Source organism: Delphinus delphis, chromosome 15 (genome assembly GCF_949987515.2).
Source record: "Delphinus delphis chromosome 15, mDelDel1.2, whole genome shotgun sequence".
Classification (NCBI taxonomy): domain Eukaryota; kingdom Metazoa; phylum Chordata; class Mammalia; order Artiodactyla; family Delphinidae; genus Delphinus; species Delphinus delphis.
In genome coordinates this window covers 26,305,863-26,318,307 of record NC_082697.1, presented here as the reverse complement: position 1 = coordinate 26,318,307, position 12,445 = coordinate 26,305,863, and the positions used below count along the sequence as shown (strand labels likewise).

The window sequence follows — 12,445 nt, the reverse complement described above, 5'->3', positions numbered from 1 at the left end:
GGTGCTGGCTGCTGGCTGGGAGTTCAGCCAGGGTTGGGGGCTGGAAGACTCAGTTGCCCCCAGTGTGGGCTTCTCCACATGACCCGAGCTTCCTCACAGCATGGTGGCTGGGTTCCAAGGGTGACCATCTCCAAAGAGAAAGCTGTGTGGAAGCTGTGTTGCCTTTTATGACCCAGCACTGGAATTCCCACAGCATCACTTCCGCTGTACACAATTAGTTGAGACAGTCCTGAAGGCTCATGCAGATTCAAGGGGAACGGACATTGACTTTCCTCTTATTGGAAGGTGGTGGGTAGCAAGGTTGGGGAAGACATGTGGGACTGGGAATATCGTTGTGATTGCTTTTGGAAACGACAGTCTGGTGGGGCTAGATGTTAGGTGATTTCCAGTCTCAACAACTCTGATATATCACCACGCAGGAAGTTTATTTTCCACTCTTTAGGATTATTCCAGGACATCTCCTGGAATAGGCATGTCAGTGACTAACAAGGCTTTAAACAATAAAGGCTTTTCATTATCTTATATAACAAGAAAGCTGGAAGTAGGCAGTTCCAGGTTTAGGGATGTGCTCAAAGGTGCCCTTAAAAGCCCGGGCTTCTTCTCTTTGTCCACTCTGCCTCCTCAGTGTGTTGGGTTTCTGTCATCAAACTTGTCACATTATGGATGTGAGATGGCTGTTGTAGCTGCAGGTTTCACCTCCTCAGATGCAGCATTTGAACAAGGGGCAGACACTTTCTCTCTCTCTCCCTCTCTCTCTCTCTCTCTCTCTCTCTCTCTCCCTCCCCCCCCACCCCCAATCTCTCCCCAACCCTAATATTTTTAACAAGGATGAAATTCTTTCCTCAAAGCCCCAAGCAGATAACTCCTTAGGTCTCTTTGGCCAAAATGGGTCACATGGTTTCCATTAGCTGCAAGGGAGGCTGGGAAAACAAGTATCTGGTCTTTCTAGCCTCCATCCTGAGAGGTGGGCTTTGTCAGCCAGGAACAAGAGGAAGTGGAATGGCTTTAGGGAAGTCAACCAACAGGGGTGGGGGTGGCGGTTCCTAGATCAAAAGGTATGAACTGTTAAAAAGAAGTTTTTTAATTGAAGTTTAATAAAACAGAAAGTTCCCAAATTATTAAGGATATAGCTTGATGAATTTTCACAAGGTGAACACTAGTACCCAGATTATACACAGAGCATTGCCAGCCCCTCAGCAGCTCCCCCAGACCCCTTTCCACCCACCACCCCCAGTCACTGACGGCATAGGTTCTTTTTGTCTGTTTTGGGACTTTATATAATTGGAATCATGCAGTACAGCTACATTGTGTCTGGTTTCTCTCCTTCAACATTATGTCCGTCCGATTCATCCATACTGATGTGGGTAACTGTAAATTGCTAAGCATTGTTGTACACTATTCCATTGAGAGAATATTTATTCATTTGAGAGTTTCAAGGTTGGAGTTATTATGAATTGTGCTGCTTGGGCATTGCCGTGCATGTCCATGGATGCCCACGTGCACACGATTCTGTCACGGAGTTACCTAGGAGAGGAATCGCTGGGTCACAGGGATGCCTGCCTTCAGTTTTAGTGGATGCTGCCCAACAGTTTCCAACAATGCAGTGTGTGAGCGTTCCAGTTTCTCCACATCCTCACCAACACTTGGTAGTGTCTGCCTTTACTTTTAGCCATTCCTGGGGAGTGTGTAGTGTTATCATATTGGGGTTTTCATTTGCGTTTCCCTGAAGACTGTGGGTCAGTGCCTTTTCATTGCTTACTCTGGGTCATCTCTCCCGAAGTGCCCAGTCAAGTCTTTGCACAGCTGTGAACCGTTGGAAACCCTGGATGCACACTGAGTAATTGTTTTCCAAAAGAGCTGTGCACGTGTGGCTGCCCCTGCACCACTGCCAGTGCTCCAGTATTTTGGGCACCCCATCTTCTGGGCACACACACCCTGAATCAGGGTGCACAGCATGGCAGGCAGAGCAGAGCTGGGTTTTTAGCTCCCACTGCCCCCACCGCTGGAAGCCCTTCTTGCAACAACCCGCGGCCATGCCTGATGGCCCTGCCCGCCTCACATCGTACCAAGAGCCTCACTTTGACCAGCTGGGCCGTGCTCAGAGGAGATGAGAACGAAATGAGAGTTTGCTCAGGCTGGGTGCATTTATGCTGGAGAAAAAATGGCTCCGGGGCACTTGCTCAGGGGCTGCAAATAACCAAAGGGCTGTTCTGGGGCCCAGGAACCAGATTTGTTGTAGGAGGCCTAGAGGCCAGAACCAGGCAGGCGAATTTTAACTCAACACAGGTTAAGCTGTGAAAGTTCCATGAGGTCTGGGTTACTGCTGTAGCATAAAGCCAAGCACAGAGTAGGCACCTAATATGTACCTTCTGGATGAAATGACTGCTTAATAGAGCTATCCTGCCGTGGAATGGGCTGTCAAGGGGTGGGGGCAGGTAGTGAGCTCCCCGGCACTGTGAATGTGCAAGGTCAGGCAGGTGACCATTGTGGAGGGATGTCACAGAGGGAGCAATGCCTTTGGTGCCTGCTGCCCTGCATGGAATGAAAGCTTCTCCCAACCCCTAGACTCTGTGAAGCTTTGAATTATCCATGCTGGGATTCAATAAAGGCAGGCTGATTGCAGTATTAGCTGAAGCAAAATCTAATTAGGAAGGCAAATTGATTTCCAAAAAAAGAAGTGGATGATGTGTTCCCAGGACTGTTAGAAATGGCTTTTTAATTGTCTGCTCCTTTGTATTATTCATGCAATTGTGTGCCTTTGTGAGCTCAGTCGGTCTCTCACTTTCCTTCCCACTTCCCTCTCTCCCTCCCACCATGCTTAGCACCTTCTCTGTCCCAACCCCTTCAAGGCTGGGCTGGGCCATTCCTCAGGGACAGCTGGGGGGCCCTCGGGGAAGGAAACAGAAAAATGCTGGGGAGGGGCCCCTGGGGAGGGGCCCCAGGCCCCCAAGCCCAGGGGCCAACAGGGAACCACACAGAGCTGAGAGCCAACCTTTCTGCCCTCACCCCCACCCCAGGTAGCCCGGTCGCAGGGGAAGGGCATCTTCCTCTTCCGGAGGCTGAAGGACATCATGGACTGGAAGAAGGTGAGCTTGCCCCTCCCCCTTCCTCCCCAAACCCTCCTTTGCCCTTGCATGGATGAGGGGCCCCTCCTCCTTGCCCTCAAAACTTGGAGGGCTGGCCAAGAAGCTCTGCCTGCAGGCCTGCCTATGGGTGCAGGATCTCTGGAGCCAAATTGCCTGGGTTCAAATCCTGACCTTGCCACTTAATAGCTGTGTGACCTTGGGCAAGTCATTTCACCTCTCTGTGCCCCTGTGAATCAGTGAGTTAATATGTCTAAGAGAACGGTGCATTCTTTTCCTGGGCTTCCTGCTCACCTGGCTGCAGAGAGTTTGGCTAACTCTTCCTCCAGGTCCTGGACTGAGCCCGAGGCAGGTCCCTCCCTCCCCCAACCCCGTCTTTGTCACAGCAGAAATCCTGGTCCCAATCCTGCCTCAGCAGCTGTGTGGTCCTGGGGAAACTGCTGAGCCCCTTAGGGATGATAATGTGCAGGGCGGGTGTGAGGGGCAGGATGACAGAACTCCACAACGGGCACCTACCGTGTCAGCAGCTCACAGCAGGTGCTCAATAAATGAATTTTTCCTCCCCACCGTGTGTCCTGATTCCTCCAATGGAACTGTCGGGGCACCGCCGCGAAGAAGCTCACCAGCTTGGGGGCTTAGCCGGCTCCGAGCGCTGTCAACCCCTCTGGCAGCCACATGAGTATAGGTGGGGGTAGCCCTGGGTCCCAGAAAGAGAAGACCTGGCTGCCTCGATATTGAAGCAGCTTGGGGGTGGGGGTGGTGGTAGGTGTAGAAAATTCTGGCCCTTGGGCCCAGAAGCCCTGAGTTCCAGCGCTCACTGCCACTGGCTGTTGTGTGACCTTACCAGGTGTGTGACATTTGCCTTTGGGCCTCGGTTTTCTCACAAGGTTACTGTGAAGGGGACAGTGGGTGGGAAAGGGCTTTGCAGATGGTGAGGTGAAAAGGAGCGTGCTATCCTCCTGAGCTGGGCTGGCCTGCAAAGAATTAGCAAGTAGAGAAGGGAGAGGAATGTCCTCGGAGGCCTGGGTGGTACTCCAGGCAGCACTGACCAACGGAACTTTCTACAGTGGTGGGAATGGTGCACACCTGTGCTCTCCAATGCCCTGACCACTAGCGCCATGTTGATATACTGAACACTGGAAATGAGGCTAGTGCGACTGAAGGACTGGATTTTTAATTTATTTCCTCTTTTATTGCGGTAAAATATACTACATAAAACTTACCAGTTTAACTCTATTTGTGTACAATTCAATGGCATTAAGTACATTCATAGTTTTGTGCAACAGTCACCACCATCCATTTCTAGAACTTTTTCATCTTCTCCAGCTGAAACTTGTAGCCATTAAACACTAATTCCCTCCTGCCCCCTGCCCCCAGCCCCTGGCAACCACCCTTCTACTTTCTGTCTCTATGAATTCCACTCCTCTAGGTACCTCGTATAAGTGGAATCATACAATATTTGTCCTTTTATGTCTGGCTTGTTTCACTTAGCATGAAGCCTTTAAGTTTCCTCCATATTGTAGCATGTAACATCATTTCCTTTTAATCAATTAAAATATAAATGTACATAGCCACATGTGGCCAGTAGCTGCCCTACTGGGAAGCACAGATCTAGAGGCTAAATATCCAGCTCTGGGCCCAGCCTGTGTGGGTCCACTTCCCAGCTGTACCACCAGTTGGCTGTGTTACCATGGGCAAGTCACTCCCCTTCTCTGTGCTTCAGTTTCTCATCTGTAAAACGGGAATAACATTAGTACTTTCCCGACAGGGTTGATTTAAGGATCAGATCATATACCCCCAAGTAGAGTGCCTATCACAATGCCTCATATACAGGAAATGCGAAAAAAATGTTAATAACAATTATTATTACAACTAGGCCACAAGAAGTTCTGATGACCAGAAAGATGATATTCCCGTGGAGAACTATGTAGCTCAGCATTACATCGAAAATCCCTACCTGATAGGAGGTAAGATGGCTGTCTCTGCTCCTGCCCTTCCATGGGATGGTCGGTCAGTCAGTCAACAAGCCTTCATTAGCAGCCCAACGTGGGCTCAGCCTGACACCAGGCATGATGGGATGCAAAGACAGAATCCCACCCTGCATGCTCCCACCTCCCAGCCGTTGCCCCTAAGGTTCCCCCTGCCTGGCATGCCCTTCCCTCTCCCTTCCTGGTTCGCTAAAATCCTCTTCATTCTTCAAGAACCAGCTCCTTCATGCGTTTATCCAACAAATATTTACGAAGTGCCTAGTCAGTGCCAACCATCGTCCAGGGTGCTGGCTGCCCACCCTGTTCTCTTGGAGCTTACACTCCAATGAGCAGACAGCAATAAACCAGAAACAAAGAAGTAAGATAGTTCCACACAGCGGTGAGTGTTAGGAAGTAAATCAAGTGCAGAGTGAGGGAGGGCCTCTCTGCAGAGGTGACGGGAGCTGAACCCTGAATGACAGCTAGGAGTCACCCGTGGGTAGATTTGGAGGCCCGGGGAGATGTAAGGGCCAAGGGCCTGAGGCGGAACCAGGCTATGGCGCATGAAACCTTCTCGGATTTCCCCAGGCCGTCTCCACCTCTGCTTTTCCCACACAGGGGCCGTGAAGTACAGACACGTCAGGCAGTATGTGAGGAGGGGCGTCTTGGGAGGGTCTGGTCTGAGAGGAGCCAGTGCTCCGAAGGGGACAACATCACTTACCTCCTCTCACTTCCTCAGGAAATGTCCTTCCGCCGGGGCAGTCCGTGGTGTCTTCTCCACCCCTCCCTTTCCCAGTGACCCCATCCTCTCTCGTGGTTTTAACCACCACCCAGATCCAGTAACTCCCAGCTTTCTGTCTGCAGCCGAGACCTTGCCCCGCACCCCAGACCCTGATGTCCTGCAGCCTGTATCATCCCCTCGCAGGCATCTCTCAGCAACTCGAATCCAACAGGACTAACATCTACCCCTTGTCCTCCCCCCACCATCTGGCTCACCCACCAGCCTCCCCCTGGGGACACAGCCCTCGCACCCCTGAGCCAGAAGGTGGAGACCGTTCTGGGAGCGTCCCTCTCTTCCCTCCCACATCCGGTTCTCCATCAAGTTCCCATGCAGCTTTTGAACCACCTGCTGGCCACCTCCATCCCAGTTCCGGACACTGTCCTCTCCCTCCAGGGCAACACGCCAGCCTCCGCATTGATGCCCACTGCTCTGGCCCCCTTCGCTCTACTCCAAACACAGTTGCCAGACGGATCGGACACCCTTCAGTAGCTTCCCATGGTTGGTGGAACAAAATCCAAAAACTGCACATGACCTGGCCTCTGCTGACCTCACTCACATCTCCTTCCACTCTGCCCTTGGACCAAGCTCTTTGTCGCCTCTGGGCCTCTACTCAGGCAGCTCCTCCTGCGCGAAGGCCCCGCCCCCTCTGGGCTAGGCAGGCACCCGGTACCTCCTGTGGCACACTGGGATTCACATCTGCCTGTCAACTGTTGTATCCCCCAAACCTAGCATGGTACACGTTCAATATTCATTACACTGATTAATTCTTTCCTTGCCTGACAGGCCGCAAGTTTGACCTGCGTGTCTACGTGCTGGTGATGTCGGTGAGTGACCAGTACAGGTGCCTTCCTCCAGTGGCGGGGAAGGGACAGTTGGACTGGGGGACAGGGGCAGAAGCCATTCTGGGGGCACCCGTGTGAGCTGTCTGGTTTAACCTGCCTGGGAGAGCCCAGGGGGTGGGTAAACAGATCCAAGCTTTGCCGTCTCAGAGACCCCAGCAACTGGGTTGTCACTCTGCCTTCCTTCTTTATTCATTCAGTCATCCATGGTAACCACAGCTAGCATGTATTGAAAACCAGGCCCAGTATTTAGCAGGTTTTATCTCATTCAGTCCTCCTAATAACCAGGGAGGTAGGATCTTTTATTGGCCTCATTTTACAGATAAGGAAACAGATCAAAGGGACTGAGTGACTGGCTTGAGGTCACACAGACGGTGAGTGGCAGGGCTGGGACTTGGATCCAGGCATCCTACTCTCTTAACAAAGGAGGTGCTATACTCCCTCCGCCCATGCATTCGACGAACACTTAAACCTTCCTGGTGCAATATTCTCTGCTGGGAACAGGATATAAGGGTGTCCAAGACAGGCTCGGCCCCTGTCCTCCTGGAGCTTACAGTCTGGTGGGGAATATGGACACACCGTGAGCTGGTGGGTGTCACATGTGGTGGCGGAGCAGAGAAGACACCCATTAATTTTGTTCCCTTCTGCATCTCCCTACCCTTACTTCTACCTCCAGGGAAGGAGGGGGATCGAATCAAAGGAGGCTGATGTTTGAGCAGATTCTTGAAGGATGATGTGGGAGAGAAGGCAGGGCATGCCAGGCGGAGGAAACAGCAGGTGCAAAAGCTAGGAGTTGTGAAAGTGCTGGTATTGATTCCCCTTCCCTTTTCTCTCTCTCCATTTCCACCTCCCCCACAGTACATGCCGCTGCGAGCCTGGCTGTACCGGGACGGCTTCGCCCGATTCTCCAACACCCGCTTCACACTGAACAGCATTGATGACCAGTGTATCCTGGCATCCCACCCCCCACCCCTAAGTGTTCTCCACATACCCTGCTCTGCCTGTCCCCTGGCTGGTCCTGAGATAACTCATTCACTCCACAGATGTTGGCTGAGTGCCAGGCTCTGGTCTGGGCACAGGAGATACAGCAGTGAACAAGATAGCCCTGGTCACTTCCCTTCCGGAGCTTACAATCTTGTGGAGATGGGGGATCCTCCAGTGATCTGAGGAGAGCAGCCTTGCTCTGCTCAGAGCAACTCACCCCAGGCTTCTCTGCTTGGTGATCATTTCACATTGATTCATGCTCATAGGATAGGAGTGTTTGAGTCCCTTTGGAGAATGTTTGCATCCTTTTACATGCCTAGTCATCAGCTCACTCATTCACTTGAATACAATGTCCTTTTCACCCATCAAATTGACAGATATGAAAATTTTGATAACACGCTATATTGGCGAGGCTAGGGGAGTACATACATTGCTGGTGGAATGTGAACTGGTACAACCGCTTAGGAGGCAATCTGGCAAATTATCAAAAGACAACTGCACAGACCCTCTGACCGAGCAATTCCCTTCTGGAGTTTATCCTGCAGGTACTCTAGCAATATAGTAAAAGAGGGGGTTAAATGTTATTCACTGCACAGCCTTGTTGTGAGATTTTTTAAAAAAGAAAATACCTAAATGAATTACTCATTTATACAGTGGAGTACTATACAGCTGTTAAAAAGGAATGGGGGGGGCTTCCCTGGTGGTGCAGTGGTTGGGAGTCCGCCTGCCGATGCAGGGGACGCGGGTTCGTGCCCCGGTCCGGGAGGATCCCACATGCCACGGAGCGGCTGGGCCTGTGAGCCATGGCCGCTGAGCCTGCACGTCCGGAGCCTGTGCTCCACAACGGGAGAGGCCACAACGGTGAGAGGCCCAAGTCCCACAAAAAAAAAAAAAAAAAAAAAAGGAATGGGTGGGCTTCCCTGGTGGCGCAGTTGTTGAGAGTCCGCCTGCCAATGCAGGGGACACGGGTTCGTGCCCCGGTCCGGGAAGATCCCACATGCCGCGGAACGGCTGGGCCCGTGAGCCATGGCCACTGAGCCTGCGCGTCCGGAGCCTGTGCTCCGCAACGGGAGAGGCCACAACAGTGAGAGGCCCACGTACCACACACACACACAAAAAAGTGTATCTCTATATATGTTTTTATCTGTGCCTAGATATCTCTGGAAGGATGTAGAAGAAACAGGAAGCAGAATTTGCCTTTGGGAGGAGAAATGGGCAGGTGGAGACTGGGGTGGGAAGGAGATACTCCTTATATACATTTTTATACATTTTGACTTTTGAACTATGTGAATGTATTATCTGGTTCAAATATAAACATCAAAGATTGTTTTTAAGATTTTCAGACATGAGCATCAGAGGAAAAGGGGTATGATCAGAAATATTTAGGAGATAAATCAGCACGACTAGATCACCTGCATATGGGAGAGGTGGAAATGACAAGTGATGTTGCCAAGCTTCTGGCCTGGGCAATCCAGCTGATGCTTTTAGTCAATTCACATCACTGTGCCTTAATTTCATTATTCAATTAAGTGTCTGTCCAAGATAATACATTCCCTACATGATAGAAGGGCTTAGGCCTTCCTGAGAATTTTCTACAATTTGTTTCTTTCTATTTAGCCAACTTCAGCCTTTCCAGTATGTTTGTTTTATTTTGTGATTCTAACAAGCCTTTACCATATGCAACTCATCAAATTTATTTTACTTTCATTTTTTGCCACCTCATTTCTTATTAAAGTTAAATGATACATGTAAAGCACTTAGACAATGCCTAACCCAGAATGACTACTCAGTACGCGTTAGTGGTCTCCCGACCCCCATTTAAAAGTGTTTGCTTATCTCCAGACATCATGGGGCCTTATTAAACTGAGGCCTCTCCCAGGGCTAGTTTCTGTTTAATGAGCCTTTGCTGTTTTCACAGTGAGTGAATACACGTAATTTTCCATCCCTTCTTTTAATTGTTCTTAATTTTTAAATACTGAAATATTTAAATTCTATGAAAACTGCAGGAAAGGCTGTAACAGAAATCTATGCATCTACCATCCAGATTTAGCAGATATTAATATTTTGCCATATTTGCTTTAGAAACACAGCAACTTTTAAAATAATAAAGCAACTTGGGATCACAAAATAATAATATATAATATTATTAACCTGACTTTAAATAAATATATATAACATATATAGTTTACACACAATTATTCAAATACATATATGCATATACACACACCCAAAATATAAAAATATTCACCTCAACACTGTAGTAGTAAACAAGCAGAAACAGCTTAACCCACCCTAGAGGGACGGTGAAATGAATGATAAAGCATTTCCAGGATCCTGTGTAGCTGTTGAATACAATGAGGTGATTGAAATGTCATGGAAAAATACCTACAGGAATTCCCTAGCCGTCCAGTGGTTAGGATTCTGCGCTTTCACTGCTGAGGGCCCGGGTTCCATCCCTGTTTGGGAACACTAAGATCCCACAAGCTGCAAAGCTCTGCCAAGAAAAACAAACAAACAAAAACCCAACGTGTCTATCACAGACCATGAGGTGGAAACATGTGCGGTGTAGAACTGGGATGCGTTTACAATCCCATTTTTGCTTTTAGGGAAGTACGTTTCTGTTTAGAAGAAAGTATGAAAGGATACTCATGAATCTATTAACTTTGAAAAATTCAGAGGATTAGAATCAGGTCAGGAAACGTTTACTGTCAACTTTACACATTTCTCTATATTATGAACTGTTCTTTATAACTGCTATGAATTACTTTAATAGTAAAGAGAATAAAACATTTAAAGGATATAGCCTTCATAATAAAAGTATAGCTCTTTAAAGACAAATCAGAAAATACAGAAATGTACAAAAAGGGGGGAGGGAGGAAAAGAAACCTTTTCTAGTCACACTTTCTAGAAATAACTACTTACCTTTTTGATGTCTTTCCTCCCAGGTTTTTTGTTGTTGTTTGGCCTTTTATATATGAGTGATCACACTGTATAAGTATAACCTTTTTTTCACTGAACATTATTTAAGTATTTTCCTTATAGACATTTTTTATTAGTTACAAAGTATTCCACTGAATACTGGTTTTACCGGTTTTACTGGTTTACTAATCCTACTTGCTGCAGGCATTTGGGAAGTAGTCAATTTCTTCCTGTTATGACAAACAATGCTGCAAAGAAACATATTTTTTTCATAAATCTTTTACTATATTAAAATTTTTTCCTTTGTATGATGCCACAGGGGTATAAATACTGGGTCAAGGGCATCGGCCAGATTGTTTCCCAGAAGATTTCCTCATATTTTTACCCTCCCACTGACATTTCATTCCAGCTCCCCAGTACTGGGGACGATCAATTAAAAAACACATTTCCAGGGCTTCCCTGGGGCGCAGTGGTTAAGAATCTGCCTGCCAGTGCAGGTGACACGGGTTCAAGCCCTGGTCCTGAAAGATCCCACATGCTGCAGAGCAACTAAGCCCGTGCACTGCAACTACTTAAGCCTGCTTGCCTAGAGCCTGTGCTCCACAACAAGAGAAGCCACCACAATAAGCCCGCGCACTGCAATGAAGAGTAGCCCCCATTCGCTACAACTAGAGAAAGCCCGTGCGCAGCAACGAAGACGTCACACAGCCAAAAATAAATAAATTTATTAAAAAAAAAACACATTTCCAAAACAATTGGCATATATAGGTGAAGCATATATGGGAATTCATTGTACTATTCTTGCAAGTATTCTGTGGGTTTAAAATTTTTTCCCAATAAAAAGGTTAAAAAAAAATGTAACTGACTTGATGGGGAAGCAGATTTTTTGCCTTAGAATTTGCATCTCTTCCAATTTGCATTTTTCCCCCATTTACATCCCTTTAAAATTGTGTATCTTTTATTACTAGAAACTTTGGGCACTTTCCCAGATGGTCTTTTACCAGTTATATTTTTTCTTTTATGTTTTCATATCCTTTATCTATTTATCTATTAGGGTCATACAATTTTACTGTTAACAATTTATGCGTGATTTTCACGTGACAAAACATTAGCCTGTCATATTTGTTACAAATCTTTTCTCTAGTCATGTTTGTCTTTCAGTTTTGCCTTGACATCTGATTAATTTCCTTTTCACATAGTTGACTATATCCACTGATTTCCTCTGTGATTTCTATTGTCATTTCTAAGATAAGAAAATCCTTTTCCCCCTGAAGATCTCACAGCTAATCAGTTCCACTTCTCTATGAATTGGACCGTTTGTTTGCTTACTTTTTGCCACTTAGCTTGTTGGTCCATTGGAACCTGGTTTCAGGTCCATCTGTGGAGAGGGGAGGCTCTGAGGTCAGCTGACCAGTCACCCACTCTCCTCTTTTAGCCTCTGCTTCTCCCTGGAAACTAGGGAAGTCCCTGACTTCTCCTCCCCGCAGGCAGGAGCAGTGTGCGGAGAAATGTGAGTGTTTCCTCCAACACGAGGGAGCAATTTCCCCTCTTAAAGCCAGTAACTCACTTTGCCTGAACATCCTCTTTTTCCATTTTTTAAATAACAGTTGTATTGTGATATATTCACATACTACACAGTTCACTCAGTTAAATCATACAACTCAATGGTTCTTTTTTAAAAAAAATAAATAAATTTATTTATTTATTTATGGTTGTGTCGGGTCTTCATTGCTGCACACGGGCTTTCTCTAGTTGTGGCGAGTGGGGTCGTTGCGGTGTGCAGACTTCTCATTTTGGTGGCTTCTCTTGTTTCAGAGCATGGGCTCTATGTGCGTGGGCTTCAGTAGTTGTGGCACATGGGCTCAGTAGTGT

General features: G+C 47.7%; 1 protein-coding gene across 6 annotated transcripts in view; it reads left to right on the top strand.

Annotated features, from left to right (window-relative positions):
• The window catches only part of TTLL9 (tubulin tyrosine ligase like 9), a 65,591-nt gene that overhangs the window by 38,375 nt on the left and 14,771 nt on the right, over nucleotides 1-12,445 (top strand). For all 6 annotated transcript variants that reach the window (XM_060031074.2, XM_060031073.2, XM_060031077.2 and 3 more), the window contains 4 exons: nucleotides 3,018-3,086; nucleotides 4,960-5,050; nucleotides 6,615-6,655; nucleotides 7,529-7,616. In XM_060031074.2, coding sequence (XP_059887057.1) covers nucleotides 3,018-3,086; nucleotides 4,960-5,050; nucleotides 6,615-6,655; nucleotides 7,529-7,616 — 289 coding nt within the window. The remainder of the gene's footprint in view (nucleotides 1-3,017; nucleotides 3,087-4,959; nucleotides 5,051-6,614; nucleotides 6,656-7,528; nucleotides 7,617-12,445) is intronic.